Source organism: Neophocaena asiaeorientalis, unplaced genomic scaffold, assembly GCF_003031525.2.
Source record: "Neophocaena asiaeorientalis asiaeorientalis breed wild unplaced genomic scaffold, Neophocaena_asiaeorientalis_V1.1 scaffold363, whole genome shotgun sequence".
In the NCBI taxonomy this organism is placed as follows: Eukaryota; Metazoa; Chordata; class Mammalia; order Artiodactyla; family Phocoenidae; genus Neophocaena; species Neophocaena asiaeorientalis.
This window is the reverse complement of record NW_020172006.1, coordinates 1,191,066-1,209,049: the sequence shown is the minus strand read 5'-3', so window position 1 is coordinate 1,209,049 and position 17,984 is coordinate 1,191,066. Positions and strand designations below refer to the sequence as shown.

Here is a 17,984-nt window from a genome sequence, read left to right as displayed (position 1 = left end):
TACAATGATAATTGGATTCCAAAGAAGCCTCCCCTTATCAAAAATCATGCTATAGGGACTTCCCTGGTGGCACAGTGGCTGAGAGTCTGCCTGCCGATGCAGGGGACACGGGTTCGTGCCCCAGTCCGGGAAGATCCCACATGCCGCAGAGCGGCTGGGCCCATGAGCCATGGCCGCTGAGCCTGTGCATCTGGAGCCTGTGCTCCGCAACGGGAGAGGCCACAACAGTGAGAGGCCCGCGTACCGCAAAAAAAAAATCATGCTATAAAAATTTCTGGTTTAATTTGAAAAAAAAGCGTTAGGAGCTAGAGTTTCAGAATTGAAAAAAACAAAGCCAGTGCACTTGTTGGCCCTAAGAGTGTAACTATAAAACCTTAATATTGTTGAACAAATCCTTATCTCACTTTGCTCTAGAGCTACAGTTCCATATGGCAGCCACTCTCCACATGTGGCTATTTAACTTTGAATCAGTTAAAATTAAATAAAATTTAAAATTAAGTTCCTCAGTTATACTAGCCATATCTCAAGTACTCAGTAGCCGCACGTCTAGTGGATACCATACTGGGTAATACAGATATAAAACATTTTCATCATCACAGAAAGTTCTAGAGCAAGGACTCCCTGCTCTGGAACAAGTTTTTGTTTTTCTAACACCATCAACTCTAACAGGTACAGAGCCTGTACATTTTTTTATTACCTTTTATTCCCGTTGTTAGGGTAAACAAAGGTGCAGAGCTGGTGGGCTTTGCCAGAGCTAGTTCCCAATTCTACCATGGCCAGCAGATTGTACATCATGTTCCTTACTGAATTAATTTAGAAATATCTAATTTGTGTTACGAAAATTAAGGCAGTTAGAGAACTGGCTGTATTAATCATGTCACAGAGTATTTTCGTGCATAATCTCACTTAAACCAGTTAAACACACTGAGAGATCGCCAGGGTAGATCATTTGTCTCCATTTCATGGATGAAAAAACTGAGACTCACAACTGATAAATGACAGAGAGAGGACTAGAACCCAGGTTTCTCCTTTCTGGTCCTGTATTCTTTTTTCTACACTGTGCTGTTCTGGTTATGGTTTTCTGAGTCATTTTCATGCAACAGAACCTCCCAACACTCAATTTTAAGTCTGCCTGAAAAACCCATTTTCCTGAAGCAGCGTTGATTCATTTGTGAACTTTCACAGTTCAGTCGACTTCCATCAACATACACATGAAGGGCTGAGTTCTAAAAAGGTAGAATGAATTAACCAAGATCACTGAACTAGTTAGTACCTGATTCTCCTGAAGCATAGACCAGAGACAGTATAGTAGAATGAAAAGTATTTTACAGAGTGAAAAGTATTTTGCAGTCAGTCAGTTATGGGTTCAGATTCAGGTTTGGCCACCTCCTTGTGACCTTGGACCACATAGTGAGCCTTTTTGACCTTCAATTTCCTTATCTGCAGAGTGGGAATAATTAGTTCAAAGGCTTACTTAACGAGCATAAAATGGCAAAATATACCTAAGGTAGCCAGGAGGTAGGAGGTGCTCAGGACACATTGCCAGATGCTCTCCTGTGCCGCCTCCCCTTCTACTACATGTAGGATTGCCTGGTGGTAGAGAATGCGAGGTCTTACGGTCATAATTCTAGTGAAAGACAGAGCACTTTATATTAGTGCCTCTCCAACATTAATGTGCGTATGAAATACCTGAGGGTCTTGCTGAAATGCTGATTCTGATTCACTGGGCCTGGGGTGGGTCCTGAGATCCTGCCTTTCTGCGAAACGGCAGATGATGTCAGTGCAGACTGCAGAGCATACTTTAAGTGGAAGGCTTTATATAGTATTAACAACTTGCCACCACCTCCAGTCCCATGGTACTGCTAAAGCAACAGTGAACGCATGTATAAATGTCTCTGCTTGAATTAGCAGCTGGGGCCCACTCTCTGTACCCTCACCTCCTCTGTAAAACCTCTTTTAAATCTCCCTAGCTGGAATTCATTTTTCTCTGAATTCCCATAGCAGTTTTTGATGATCTTTCTCACAGCATTTGGAACTTTCTACCTCGTATTATGGATTTTTATATTAATATGTTACTGTTCTTTGGGACAGGACTCAGGGCACATAGTAGGTGCATAATAAATATTTGAACAAATCTGTGCTATGGAGGTAACATAATAGATGAGAGAATTTATCTACATCTGGGGAAGCAGCTTAATTGTAGGGCCTTGATCAAGTTGTGCTTTTCTCTGTGTCTTTGTTTTTACTTGTGTGGGTGTGGGAGCGAGAGGGTGATGAGCAGGATCTCAGGGAGATTTTAAAAAATAGTAAGTTCGAACAGTGTGTGTAGAATTCCAAGCAGGAAAGGAGGGCGGGAAGGAAGTTTTCTTCAGTCTAGAAAGATTATGTAGTTCTTGGTAGTGGTGGAGTAGCATGCATGACACTAAACATACTGTAACAATTATAAACTCTGGACAAAACATTTTAAAATCCTGTTCAAAGGCACTGAAGAGCAATCAAAAAGCAGGACTGATTTGACTCTTCAAACAAGGGACCCACATTTAGTGAGATTCAATTTACATGGCTTTTGCTATGAAGGAAATTTCTATAACATATCATCCCAAATGTCAGTATACAATGAGAAATTGCTGGACATGTGAAGAAACTGTAAAAGTTGACCTATAGTCCTAGAGAGCTCAGGTCATAGAAACAAGTTAAAATCAACCCAGTTTTTGGAGCTAGCATACAAAGACTTTAAAATAGTTGTGTTACTTGCTTTAATCTATGGTGGGAAGAGGGGGTGGATAATGAGTAAAGAGATGGTGAAATTTAGGAAAGAGATAGAAACTTTGAAAAAGAACTTAGGAGTTCCAGTTCCGCTATGGTGGCAGAAGCCACCACAGGCTCCTGTCCCTCCCACTAATTACAGATAAAAACTCTGGGCAAAATATAATTACCCAAAGACTCTGTAAAGAAAAAGAAAGGAAGCAGATTATGGAGGGGAGCAAAACTTGGAGATGTGAGTACACAGGTAAATCTTCTGTCTCTGGTGGATTTGTCCTGAGAGTGGGCTCCATCACAAAGCAGCACAGTGGGGCAGACTGCTGAAACTCTAATAGAAACCTCATCTTTCTGGTTAGAGGAACCAGAAAAGGAGCCCTTTGGGGACTGGAAAGGAGTGGAGTATCCCAGTGTGGAGAGAGCTAGTGAAGGCAATTCCTGATTCTGGATATAAACCCACACAAGTCTCAGGCTCACCTTGAGCTACCTATGTGTGGGACAGACTCAAATCAGTATAACCAGAGCTTTGTGAACTAAACTGAGATTTTCACTACCACACACAGAGGAGAAACAGAAGTTACAGGTTGAACCTGACCATATTGATTGCCTGAAAAAACCAAATCAACATTCTGCAGAGGATGATAAAAGAACCCAGAGTCTACACAACATTCAGAATATAATCTGAAATTTCTCAGCCTACAGGGAGCCAGCAAACTAATTCTCAAGGGAGAGCACAGATGCCAACCCCAATATAACTAATGTTGAAACTACTACACAGAGGTTTAAAAGCCCATTTTATAACGGTATTCCATATGATAAAGGAAAACACACTTGAAATTAATGGAAAGAAAAAGAAACTCATATCAACCCAGAAGTCTATATTCTGCAAAAGTATTCCTTCAGGAATGAAAACAAAATTAAGACACTCTCAGATGAAAGGTAAATAAGAGAATTTCCAAGAGATCTGACTTAAAGAAATAATAAGGCTAAAGCAAAGAAGTACCAGAAGAAGGAAACTAAGATCAGGAACGAAGAAAGAGCAGCAGAAATAGTAAATATCTGCATAATTATAAAATACTATTTTTTCCCTCCTAAGTTTAAAATGCGTATGAGTGCTGAAAGCAAATATTAAACATTATCTAGTGGGGTTTTTATCTGTTTTTATTTCTGGTAAAAGAAGCGCTCTTCTGGTAAAGGAAGAGCTTCCTTTACCATTTTTGGCCATGTGAGTCCCTGGTAACAGATTTTCCCAGCTTTCATTTATGTGGAAATACCTTTATTTCACCTTTATTTTTTAGAGATATTTTTGCTGGGTATAAAATTCTGGAATGATGGTTTTATTTCAGCATTCTAAAGGATGCCATTCTATAGTCTTCTGACCTTCGTTGTTTCCGATGACAGGTCAGCTGTTCTTTTTATTCTTATTCTCCTGTATGTAATGTATCTTTTTTTTCTCTTCTTTTAAAAAAAATTGTGGTAAAATACACATAATATAAAATGTACCATCTTAACCATTTTTAAGTGTACAGTTCAGTAGTATTAAGTACTTTCACATTGTTATGCAACCAATCTCTAGAACTCTTTTCAACTCTCAAAATTTAAACTCTCCACTCTTAAACAACTCCCCATTTCACCTTCCCCCTAGCCCCTGATAACCTCCATTCTACTTATCTGTATGAATTTGACTTCTCTAGGTAACTCATTTAAGTGGAATCATACAGTAGTTGTCTTTTTGTGCAGTCCTCAAGGTTCATCTGCATTGTGGCATGTGTCAGGATTTTCTTCCCTTTTAAGGCTGAATAAATATTTCATTACATGTATATTCCACATTTTGTTTATCTGTTCATCCATTGTTAGACCCTTGGGTTACTTCCACCTTTTGACTATTGTGAATAACGCTGCTGTGAACATGGGTTTATAAATACTCTTCAGGACTCTGCTTTCAGTTATTTGAGGTATATACCCAGAAGTAGAATTGCTGGGTCATACGGTAATTCTATTGTCGCTTTTTGAGGAATTGCCATACTGTTTTCCATAGTGGTTACACCATTTTACAACAGTGCACAAGGGTTCTAGTTTCTCCACCTTCTTGCCAACACTTGTTATTTTCTGGTCTCTTGATAGTAGCCATCCTAAATGGGTGTGAGGTAGCATCTCATTGTAGTTTTCATTTGCATTTCCCTAATGATCAGTGATAGTCAGCATCTTTTCAGGTATTTGTTGCCAATTGGTATATCATTTTTGGAGAAATGTCTACTCAGGTCCTTTGCCCGTTTATTATCAGAGTCTTTTGTTATTGTTGAGTTGTAAAAGTTCTTTATATGTTGTGGACATTAACCCCTATGAGATACATGATTTGCAAATATTTCCCCCATTCTAAAGACTGCCTTTTCACTCTGTTGATTGTGTCCTTTGATGCACAGAAATGGTTTTAATTTTGATGTAATCCACTTTATCTCTTTTTACTTTGGTCACCTGTGGGGTTTTTTTTGCGGTACGCGGGCCTCTCACTGTTGTGGCCTCTCCCGTTGCGGAGCACAGGCTCCAGACGCGCAGGCTCAGCGGCCATGGCTCACGCTCCCAGCCGCTCCGCGGCATGTGGGGTCACCTGTGTTTTTTATTTCATACATAAGAAATCATGGCCAAATCCAATTTCAAGAAGATTTTCCCCTGTTGTCTTCTAAGAGTTTTATTGTTTTAGCTCTTACATTTAGGTCTTTGATCCATTTTGCATTAAGTTTTGCATACAGAATATGGTAAAGATCCAACTTCATTTTTCTGCATGTGTATATCTAATTTTCCCAAAACTGTTTGTTGAAAAGACTGTACTTTGCTGTGGAAAAGATCTTTCCCATGGTCTTAGCATCTTTATTGAAAATCATTGAGGGTTTATTTCTGGACTCTGTATTCTGTTCCCTTTGTCTATATGTCCATCTTTATGCCAGTACCACACTGCTTTAGTTACTGGAGGTTTGTAATAAGTTTTGAAATCAGGAAGTGTGAGACCTTTAACTTTGTTCTTCTTTTTTAAGATTGTTTTGGCTATTTGGGCCTCTGACTGATTTAAGTTTTTTTCTTTATCTTTTTTCAGCAGTTTGAATGTGATATTCCTAATGTGTGTTTTTCTTTATACTTACTATGTTTGGGGTTCACTTGCCTGTCTAATTCTGTGTGTTGATATTTTTGATTCAGTCCAGCAAAATTTCTACCTGTATTGCTTCTGCCCCATTTTGTCTCTCCTTTCCTTTGAGGCTCATGTGAAACTTCAGTTACTCATATGCTAGACCACTTGAACCTTACCTACATGTCACCGATACTATTCTTTTTTTTTTTCCTATCCTTTTTCCTTTCTGTGCTCAGTTTGGATAGTTTTGTTTTGTTTTGTTTTGTTTTGTTTTTTGCGGTACGTGGGCCTCTCACTGTTGTGGCCTCTCCTGTTGTGGATCACAGGCTCAGGATGCACAGGCTCAGCGGCCATGGCTCACGGGCCCAGCCGCTCCACGGCATGTGGGATCTTCCCAGACCAGGGCACGAACCCAAGTCCCCTGCATCGGCAGGCGGACTCTCAACCACTGCGGCACCAGGGAAGCCCTGGATAGTTTTTTTAATTCATTTTTCAATTCTAGGATTCCCCCCGCTTTTTTAAAAATAATTTTTGAAGGGTAATAGAAGTACAGTCAATGCCATATATATAAAATGTCCTCATGCCCCTTTGTAATGTGTCCTTCCTTGTACCATATTCCTCAGAAACGACTGACAGTCTTTCTGTCACTACATTAGTTTTCATTTTTTGGAATTAACTTGAATGGAATCATAGAGTATCACTATTTTTTCTGACTCTTTCAGTCAGCATAATGCTTTTGGCATTCATTCATGTTGCATGCATCATTAGTTTTTCCTGTTTATTGCTGAGGAGTAATTCAGTGTATCTTTCTATCACAACTTACGTATCCAGTCACATGTTGATGGGCAGTTGGGCCATTTCCAGTTTCGGCTATTACAAATTAAGATGCATTTGTACATAAACAGTCACTAACAAATCTTGTATGGACATTTGTTTCATATCTCTTGGGTAAATACCTAGAGAGCTAGGTGGTTTACTGGTTAATTCTGTCAAATATTCAAACAAAATAGTACAAATATTACCCAAATTCTTTTTAGGAAACATAAGAGGAAGGAATCCTTTTGCAACTCATTTTTATATAACCAACATAACTCTACTACCAAAACCAGACAAAGATTATGAGAAAGAGAATTACAAAGCATTATTCCCTGTGATGATAGATACAGAAATTCTTTTTTTCTACAAAAAAGTATTAGAGGGCTTCCCTCGTGGCGCAGTTGTTGAGAGTCCACCTGCCGATGCAGGGGACACGGGTTCATGCCCTGGTCCGGGAAGATCCCACATGCCGCGGAGCTGCTGGGCCCGTGAGCTATGGCCGCTGAGCCTGCACGTCCAGGGCCTGTGCTCCACAACGGGAGAGGCCACAACAGTGAGAGGCCCACGTAAAAAAAAAAAAAAAAAAAATATTAAAAAAATTTTTTTTTGAAAAAAAAAAAAAAAAAAAGTATTAGAAAACAAATCCAACAACAACAACAAAATATATATATATATTTAAAATGTGTGTGTGTATTTTAGGGATAATATATATTAGGGAATATATATGTTTGTATACATCATTAGGGATAAGACACCATGACAAAGTAATGTTCATCCCGGGAATACAAGGTTGGTTTGACATTCAAAAACCAACCGATATAATTCATCACATTAAGATAAATAAAGGAAAAAAATCATATAATCGTCACCTCAACAGATGCTAAGAAAGTATTTGACAAAACTTAATACCTCTTCACAAAAAATATTTCTTAGCAAACTGTGAACAGAGGAGAACTTTCTCAAACTAATAACAGACTTCAAAGGATAACCTACAGCTAATATCATACCTAATGGAGAGGTAGTAAACATATTCCCCTAATATTGGAGACAAGGAGAGAATACCTGCTCTCACCACTTCTATTCACTAGTGTACTAGAAATCCTAGCCAGTTCAATAAGGGAACAAGAAAAATATAAAAGGCACAAATATCAGAAAGGAAGATGTAACACTGTCTCTATTTGCAGGTAACATGATTGTTTATATAAAAAATCCTGAATATAGAAAATACTAGAATTAATAAGGGAATTTAGCAAGGTCACAGGATAAAAGATTATTATACAAAACTTAATTTTTACATACTAGCCTCGAAAAATTGGGAAAATGAACTTTAAAAAATTCTCTATATAGTGATGCCCCCAAAATGGACTAGTTAGTAATAAATTTAACAAAAGACATGCAAGATCTCTTCACTGAAATCACTATCTAACATTGCTGAGGGAAATTAAAGACCTAAATATGGAGAGTCATAATATACTACAGTTATGAATTGGAAGACCCAATATTATTAAAATGGCAATTCTTCCCAAATTAATCTGTAGATTCAATGCAATCCAAATAGAAATCCCAACTAGCTTTTTCATACAAATTGATAAGTCAATTCTAAAATTTACGTGAAAATGCAAAATATGCTAAAATGTGAATAGCCAGAGAGAGTGGCATGGACATATATACACTACCAAATGTAAAATATATAGCTAGTGAGAAGCAGCCACATAGCACAGGGAGATCAGCTGGGTGCTTTGTGACCACCTAGAGGGGAAGATAGGGAGGGTTGAAGGGAGACGCAAGAGGGAGGAGATATGGGGATGTATGTGTATGTATAGCTGATTCACTTTGTTATAAAGCAGAAACTAACACACCATTGTAAAGCAATTATACTCCAATAAAGATGTTTAAAAAAAATGTGAATAGCCAAAGAGATCTAAAAAAAAAAAGTTAGAGGGCTTATACTACCTGATTTCAAGACTTTCCGTCAAACTACGGTTAGACAAGACAGTGTTGTATTGATGAAAGGGTAAACATACAAATCACTAGAACAGATTAGTGAATCTAGGGGGTAGAATGAAAAAAGATATGTATGATTTTGACAAAGGTGCCAATAGGGAAATGAAAGTCTTTTCAACAAGAGGATATCCATATAAGAATTTTTTTAATTTTTATTTTATATTGGAGTATAATTGATTAACAATGTTGTGTTAGTTTCAGGTGTACAGCAAAGTGATTCTGTTATACATATACATGTATTTATTCTTTGTCAAGTTATTTTCCCATTTTAGGTTATTACAGAATATTGATCAGAGTTTCCCTGTGTTATACAGTAGGTCCTGGTTGGTTATTTTAAATATAGAGTGTGTACATGTCAGTCCCAAACTCCCAGTCTGTCTTTCCCCCAACCCTTCCCCACCAGTGACCATAAATTCATTCTCTAAGCCTGTGAGTCTGTTTCTGTTTCATAAATAAGTTCATTTGTATCATTTTTTTTTAGATTACACATATAAGCAATATCATATGATACTTTTCTTTCTCTGTCTGAGTTACTTCACTCAGTATGACAATCTCTAGGTCCATCCATGTTACTGCAAACAGCATTATTTCATTCTTTTTAATGGCTGAGTAATATTCCATTGTGTATATGTACCACATCTTCTTTATCCATTCATCTGTCAATGGACATTTAGGTTACTTCAACATCTTGGCTGTTGTAAACGGTGCTGCAATGAACATTGGGGTGCATGCAATGTCTTTTTCTATCCATCTCCCAGAGTAATGGAAATAAAAATAAAAAACAAATGGGACCTAATTAAACTCAAAAGCTTTTGCACAGCAAAGGGAACCATAAACAAAACATATAGGGATTTTTTTAAAAACCTGTACTTCATATCACGCTACTCAAAAGTTAACTCAAAAGTATCAGAGACCTAAATGTAAAGTCTAACACTGTGAAACTTATAGAAGAAAACATCTCTGTGATCTTGGGGTAAACAAAGATTTTTATATAGGATTTAAAAAGCAGGAATCATAAAAGAAAAAAATGATAAAGTAGTTTTTATCAAAGTTAAAACTTGCTCTTCAAAAGATCCCATTAAGAAAACAAAATGGCAAGTCGCCAAATGTGAGAAAATATTCAAAACACATATCTGGCAAAGGAGTTATTTGTAGAATATATAAAGAGCTATTACAAGTCAGTAAGAAGACACGCAACCAATTTTTGTTTTAAATGGGCAAAAGATTTGAACAGACACTTCACAAAAAAAATAGATATAAGAATGACCAATAAGCTCATGAAAAGATGCTGAAACATCAGGGAAATGCAAATTAAAACCTCAGTGAGGTTTTGGTTCGTCTCCCCTGGAATGGCAAAAACAAGACTAGCAACACCAAGTGCTGGCAAAGTATGTGGATGGGCTTTATCCATGCACTGCTTCTGACATTCACATTACACACTAGGTACTCTGGAAAAAGGAATAATGCTTTACAGTTTACAAAACACTTTTATATTAGTTACCTCATTTGATCTCCAAAATAATCTTACAGGGTTACTTTTGAGTAGGGACTTTGAGAGAGAACCATCTCATTCATCTCTGCCTAGCATAGACATAAATATGCCTGATGATTGTAGTGAAATAGTATTTACTGAGGCCAATAATACCAGCCTTCTGTCTATCCCCTTCTACATTCATGAGGGATCCTGATACAGTTACAACAAATGAAACATCTTAGAGATAAAACCATGACTTTTTTATTATTACTCTTACTGTACTACTAGCCACTATTATTTCTTCAAGTACCAGATAGTATGTATTCTGGTTAAAATGACTTTAGTCCTCAAACTCCAGCTCTTCCACTGAGCTAAAATAACTAATAATTCAGAATAGTAACTATTGCCAATGGAAGGAGTTTTGAATGACACTGTCAAGACAAGCAGAATCTTTTTTGTTTTTGAAAACAAAGTAGTTTCACTAGATTTATTTTTGCCCTCTAGCTAGATTCTAGCCAATCTCTGTCTTCTTATTTCAAGGAGGCTGTTAAACCTGTAACATGTGATGCGTTGTGGTGTGTGGTGGGTCAAATGCCCTGGAAAGCCATAATTCTGGTGAGGGTTGAGGAAAGTGAAATTTCAAGTAACGAAATTCCAGAATGAAAGCATCACTGACCCTGCAGCAAGCACTATTCTACAGAAAGATAGGGGGTAAAAAGTAAAATCAGAAATGTCCATGGAGAACTTACCTGTGATTAATCATTTCTAAGGCTCATTCTCCCAGTGGCTTTGATTGACCAAAGGCAGAATATACAGCTTTTACCTTCATTTAATTTCACATATACAGCTTCTCTCTGTAACCACAGAGAGAAGGCAGGCTCAATATTGCAGCCAGAAGAGTTTGAGATACAAAGATCACCTCACCTCTTAGAGATTGTGGGACAGAATTTTCTGAGTTTTCTTCCCTCACAGGAAGGATCCATTTGGAATGAGTCAGATACAGAAGGATGGTCCAAATGACCTCTTAGGATTGCCAGTGACAGGTACAGAACGCTAAATGGTGGCTAATTTACTTACAAGCGTTCAATTATACTCCAATTTTAAAAAATAGCAGAAAAAAAATTAAGTTGGCCCTTTATTGTTATAAGGTACTTGGCATCTTGTAGAGTGGAAGGAGTGAAATTGTGGTGTAGTATGTTACCATAACATGAGAAAATGTACAAAAGAACAAGTGCAAAATAAAGTGGCTGGGAAAAACTAGGAAAGCATTCCTAACAGCCAAGAGAGAGGTTTGGGTTGATATTAAAACCAATGCATGTACAAGTGGTGGTGTGATAGCCCCATCCACCTGGGGCTCTGGGAGCAGCTGGGAGCCAGGAATGGAAAGGAAAAGCTGCTGGGCTTGGGGGAGCATTTTCTCCCAAACTTCTCTCTGCCCCCAGGGAGCTCCCCTATACACTTGTGTTCGAGTATCTTCTGGCACCATGTCTGCCATTTATCGTTTCTCCTCACTGGATGTGTGAGGGTAATACCTGTCTCTCAGAACTGTCAGGAGGATTAAAAGCTACGTCACATGTGATGTGCCTGGTACAGTACTGTGCTCATTTTATGAGGCCTCCGTCAGCCCAGAGCCCTGGAAGAGAAACCTTTCTCCAAATCCACTGCTCCCAGGTATCTGTCCCAGAAAGCAACTCAGCACATCATGGTGGCACAGGCCTCAGTAAAGGCCTACGTGAAAGCAGTAAAGGCTGCAGGACTTCTAAGTGCTCAGAATTCCCCCTCTTGATTCTTGTCCAAAGGGAGCGCACTGTAGCCGTGTGGGTTTTGGGCAGGGAGTCCAGGGACCTGGGTGCTGGAACCAGTTCTGCTACCGTCCAAGTGTATACCTTTGGGCAAGTTTGTTCCCCTTGTTCAACTCCTTTCACCTGACTCTTGAGGTAATGGTCAGTCCCCCTCAGCATGCATCGGTATCATCTACCACATGCCAGGAACTATGCCAGGGGACAGGATATGGTGCCCTGCCTTCTAGAAGCACAGGGTCAGGTAGGAGTGGAAAGACACAGACCCAAATAGATTTCACACAAGATGAGTGCTGTGATGGAAGCAGAGTGCTGTGGGAGCAAAGGAGGAGTGGTGAGTAAAGTGACAAGGAGACTTAGAGGACCGAAAACACCATCGTGGAGCAAAAAGGCTTCTTTGGCGCTTTGTGTAAGATTTTGGTGCATCAGGGAAACATTCCAGAGAAAGGTAAATTATGCAAGCCCAGGGCTGGAGCTCAGGGAGTGTGTTTAGGGATGAGCGAGTAGTTCTGTGACTGGAGAGGAGATGCCACGACAGCGGGAGGTTGGGACATGAGCTCGTGTGTTCTGAAGAGGAAGGGTTTCAATCTGCTGCTCCAGAGGGGTTCAGGCCAAGCTCAGGAAAGGGCACAGCAGCACCAACGCTTTTCTTTCTTTCTTTATACATTCATTTGCTTGTTTATTCAAGAAACATTTATTCACTGTTTACTATGTGACAAGCACTGATCCCGGTGCAGATGAGAGAAATGAATAAGACACAGTTTCTTCTTTCCTCGAGGAAATCACAGTCTGATGGAGGAGATAAGTAACAATGGTGCGTAACACAGATAACAGTTGCTGCCTGCTCCAGGAACAGAGTTGAGCAAGTGATTGCTTGCACTGGGAGGTAGAGGATGTAAGAAACAGCTTCAGAAGATGTGCCATTTGAGCTGAGTATGAGCTCGCCAGACTGGAGTAAGAGGCCTTCCAGACAGAGCAAACAGCACAAGGCACGGGGGCCTGACTGCCTGGGGCATACGGGAACACCTGGGCAGCTGACTGAGTGGACCCTAGAGTGGGAAGGGGAACTGGGGAGGAGAGATTGGAGAGGTGAGTTGGTGTTGGAATATGACTCGGTCCTAAAGGCATTGAGGCAGTTTTGAAAATGGTTAAAGAGGGATAAAGAGGATCAGAGAGGTCCTAGGCTGATGGTCAGGAGACGAGTTATTACCCCTTTCGTTATTGCAGGAGAAAATCAGGAGGACCTGAACTGGGGTGGATTCAATAGGACCTGGTGTGATTATTGAGTGAGAAATCATAAGGTAACTCTAGGTTTCGGCTTGAGTGGCTGGTGCCTTTCCCAAACTGCAGAGTCAGGAGGAAGATGATGAGTTCACTCTTGCATATGTTTAAGGTGACTGCAGTATACCTGCAATGCTCTCCCCACCCCTGCACCACCTTAAAATCCTTCAAGGACTCCCATTCTCATCAGCCTAGGCCTGGCCCCTCCACGGTCATCTCTCAGCCCCGCCTCCTAAGGCACTTGCTCCAGCCTGAGCAGCTTGCGGTTCCTCGAACTTGCCAGATTGTGTTCTACTTCTGTGTCCCTCTAACTGGAACACCATTTCCCTTCTCTTGCCTTGTGCCAGGCCAGTTGCCAGAGTCAGTTAGAGGTGACATCTTCGGAGAGGCCTCCCCTGACATTCTGTACCACCACCACCAGGGAGGGTTGGTATAAATCTGTCAGCAGCTGCTTACTCACTGGCTTGATTGTAAGATTTGCAGGCAAAGGGACTTCCCTGGTGGCGCAATGGTTAAGGATCTGCCTGCCAATGCAGGGGACATGGGTTCGATCCCTGGTCCGGGAAGAGCCCACATGCCGCGGAGCAACTAAGCCCGTGCGCCACAACTACTGAACTTGTGCTCTAGAGCCCGCGCTCAAGAGCCCGCGAGCCACAACTACTGCAGACTGCGTGCCTAGAGCCCGTGCTCCGCAACAAGAGAAGCCACCGCAATGAGAAGCCCACGCACCGCAACAAAGAGTAGCCCCCACTCACCACAACTAGAGAAAAGCCCGCGCGCAGCAACGAAGACCCGATGCAGCCAAAAATAAATAAATAAATTTATTAAAAAAAAAAAAAGATTTGCATGCATGTCAACTCCTCTACCACTGTGCCCCCTCCCCCAGGGCAGGAGGCTTCTCTGTATCCACTGTGCCTGGCCCAGGTGGAAAGTAGGACATCCGTAAATGTTTTTTAAATGAACAAATCCAGATAGGGCATCCACCAGCATTGGAAATTCCAAAAGACAAAATGAAAGGCACCAGAGACAAACGGACAGATGTGAACAATGTGAGCACCTTATGTCTACCATTGGCTCCCTGGTCCTCTGCTTCAGGCACTTCCTTATCTAAAGGCTAGATGTTCAATGATCTAGGCCATGCCTGTCGCCTTGGTTATGCGTGTGGAATGAAATAGCAAGGGAGGGAGAATACGGAGGACCAGAGAGGAGGGCCGCGGAAGGTTTGGGGACTGAAACGGAAGTCCTAGCCATCAAGGATGCAAGTTTACACAAGAGAGAGCCTGGCTGCTTAGACACCTGTTTCCCTTCCTCTTTCTAAGCCGATGGGCCTTGTTTTCTATCACCATCTGGTGGCCACATCCACAAATAACAAGCTCCCCATGAGCTGAGAGAGTTTGTATAAGACCCAAGTTCCATGGATTGGCCTCGGTGGCTTAAGAGCTGCCCACCCCCCTTAGAGATAGCATGCAAATTTGTATGTATGTGAGACTTGCCTTATTCTGGTGAGAAGTGCCAAGAGCTTTTTATCAGATTCTTAAAGAGGCATATAGCCTCCAAAAAGCTGAGAATCACCACTAAATGATAGTTCTAGAATAGTGATTCCTTTATTTCCCCCAAATGGAATCCTGTGAAGAATCATACTGTAAGAGAAAAGCAGACCTGAATCTCTACTTGCTCAGAACATCACCTTCTAATTTCCTAAGGCACCTACGCAGAACACAGAATCCAGTTTGGAAACCCGGCTAATACACCCAAAGGGTTGTGGAGTTTCAGAACCAGATGGACCCTTAAGAGCTATTGAGACACACCAGGTCCTGCCTTGGGGAAGGAGGCTTGGTGAAGCCCACAGAGCATATCAGTGGTGGAAATGGAACCTGCACAAATCCCTTCGCCGCCCGCCACCCCCCCCCAAGATCGTTTTACTTTTTAAATCTTATTTCCCCAAAACATGAATTTTTAAAAAGTAATAATCAAAACCTTTTCTGTCCTGAATATAGTTCCCAAACAGGAAAACATTTTTCCTGTAGAATTTTAGTCTTCTGGAAAGAGATATTTTCCCCTCTAAATGCCTCTCAATGAACCATAATATATGATAGAAAATAAATCTATGGCTTACATTTGAATAGTTCTGTATAACTTAGAACAATACATTAGCTGACTTGTTTTACAGTGGGAGAACTGAGACTCAGATAAAATGACTTGCTATTTTCTGATACCAACGTAAGGGTTCTTTCCGCTATCTCACAGCCTTTGTATACGAATGCATATATTTTGTGGCACTTAAAACAGTAAAAAAGTGTGTGGTATAACTAGCTTGTTGATATATATTTGGGGAGGTAAGACCAACCTCTGCTAATCACAGCCATTTGGGAGTAGGGGAAGGGATAAAGGCTAACACTGAACATATACTTACTAGATACGCTAGAGTCCAATTTCTAAGCAACCTTAAAGCATGATTTTAATCACCATTTTTGCAGTCGCATTTACTAAAGCTCAGAGAGAAAAACGTGCCTTGCCCAGATAACCCTCAGGCCTGCCAGCCTCCTCAGCCTGTGTGTTCCACACCACCTAGCTGCACAGGGTTTGAACAGGCCCGCTTGCCTCTCTGGTGGGCAGCCCTGGCCTCCTCTAACCCCTGCACCCCCTTCTTTCTGTCTCTTAGGAGCGCCAGCTTCTCTCAGGGCACCAGGGCCTCGTTTCTCATGAGGAGCGACACGGCCGTGCAAAAACTTGCCCAGGGCAACGGACACTGTGTCAACGGGGTCAGTGGTCAAGTCCATGGCTTCTACAGCCTCCCCAAGCCAAGCAGGCACAATACAGAATTCAGAGACAGTACCTACGACCTCCCCCGGAGCCTGGCCTCCCATGGCCACACCAAGGGCAGCCTCACAGGCTCTGAGACGGATAACGAGGATGTGTACACCTTCAAGATGCCCAGCAACACCCTGTGCCGTGAGTTTGGGGACCTCCTGGTGGATAATATGGATGTTCCGGCCACCCCACTCTCAGCCTACCAGATCCCTAGGACATTCACACTGGACAAGAACCACAACACCATGGCAGTCGCCACTCCTGGGGACTCGGCCGTAGCCCCCCCACCCCGGCCCCCCAAGCCAAGTCAGGCAGAAACACCTCGATGGGGCAGCCCTCGGCAGAGGCCTCCAGTCGGTGACAGCAGCAGATCGGCCTCTGCCGCTGCAACCATCCCCAGGCGCAATACCCTCCCAGCCATGGATAACAGCCGACTTCACCGAGGTCAGTGTGAGCCCTTGCTGAGGCCGGGGGCAAGGGAGGCAGCACAGGGGTTCTCCGTAGCGTGCCGGTTCTTGGTCATCCGCGCCAAGGAGACTTAAGTCCCGCCCAGGGGACCTGGGATACAGGTTTAGGCATCTTCTACCCAGACCTTTCCTAGTTTGCCCTCCAGCACTGGAGGCTATTAGTAGACACCACAATGGCAAGAGTTTAGCAGACCCTGCCTGAGAGAAGTTACTGTTCTACTAAGGAGGTAGAACATTCTTGGTTAACCACAGTACAACATATTATGGGTTTAGAGGTCCAAATCACAGTCTTTTATTCATTTATAAATCAAACCAAAGATTTCAAAAATAAATTTAGAAGCTTAGTCCAAACCTATGTGGACCAACAGACTTTGAAAATCAAATCTACAAAATATTTTCTAAGCCACATTTGAATCTCTGGTTAAAGTCCGAACGTCTGTCTGAAGTATTAAATTCTGTTGCCGATTTCCCACTGAGAGTATTCCAACTCTGCATATAACCTCCTCTGTTTGATGAAAAAGTAGAATAATATTAATTCCTTTCATTTGGCATCTGCCAACACTGGAGCTACATCCAGAAGCCTGGGAGGAATTTGTGAGCTGAGGAGTGATATGATAGAAGCAATCCCTTATCATTAGGGGTTGAGAGCAGTATCTTCGGAGTATCAGTAAGACTCTGAGCCACACTGGTGAGGGTGTGGGGAAGTGTCAACACAGGGATTGACTCCAGTGAGTGCACATGGATCTTCCTTCCTCTGTCGTAGCTTCTTCCTGCGAGTCCTACGACTACCCCCAGCGTGGTGGAGACAATGCGGGCCGGTCCACCGAGTCCGTGAGTGATGCAGTCAGCGCTTTTCTGGTGAGTGGGGTTTAGCCAGGGGTCCTTAAGTCAGCTCAGGTGGATTAAAGGTCACACGCATGGAACTAAAAACACAGCCCCAAAGCATGATGGCATCTCCCTCTTAGGAGCCTGCCTGGATTCTTGTCTCAGTTCAGAACCCTGGGTTGAGTTTTTGGAAAGTAATAGGCAGGTATCCTGATCTGGAAGAAGTGTGTGTACTTAGGTGCACTAGCCGGTAAGGCTCATCACTGTGGGCAAGCAGGAAGGGTCCAGGATGCAGAGGACCCAGGCGCTGGGATGGCGGCTCTAAGGCAGCATCCGTGCCGTGAGGTCTCACCAGGCAGGGGTGGTGCTCAGAGTCGGGCTCAGTGGCAGAATTATGGTTCGCGTGCAGGGTCCCAGGCTGCCCTGAGGAGGGGGCTGATGACAGTTCTCCGAGGTGTCGGGCCCAGCTAAGCTGACTAGGGCCTGGCTCCAGGCCCACCGGAAGGACTGTGAAATCAGGTAACTGAAGCAAAAGCAGCTTAGTTGTGTGTCTGGAAAGACAAGGCAGGAGTTAAAGGAAGGCTGTGGCCAGGGTAGCTGCATTGTACAGCCCCGTGGCAGCT

General features: G+C 42.1%; 1 protein-coding gene across 8 annotated transcripts in view; it reads left to right on the top strand.

Annotated features, from left to right (window-relative positions):
• The window catches only part of GAB2 (GRB2 associated binding protein 2), a 64,262-nt gene that overhangs the window by 40,955 nt on the left and 5,323 nt on the right, over positions 1–17,984 (top strand). For all 8 annotated transcript variants that reach the window (XR_003003712.1, XM_024749521.1, XM_024749556.1 and 5 more), the window contains 2 exons: positions 15,921–16,513; positions 17,300–17,394. Coding sequence is in view for 7 of the 8 variants with exons in the window: in XM_024749521.1 (XP_024605289.1) it covers positions 15,921–16,513; positions 17,300–17,394 (688 nt within the window). In the remaining variant the exon portion in view is untranslated. The remainder of the gene's footprint in view (positions 1–15,920; positions 16,514–17,299; positions 17,395–17,984) is intronic.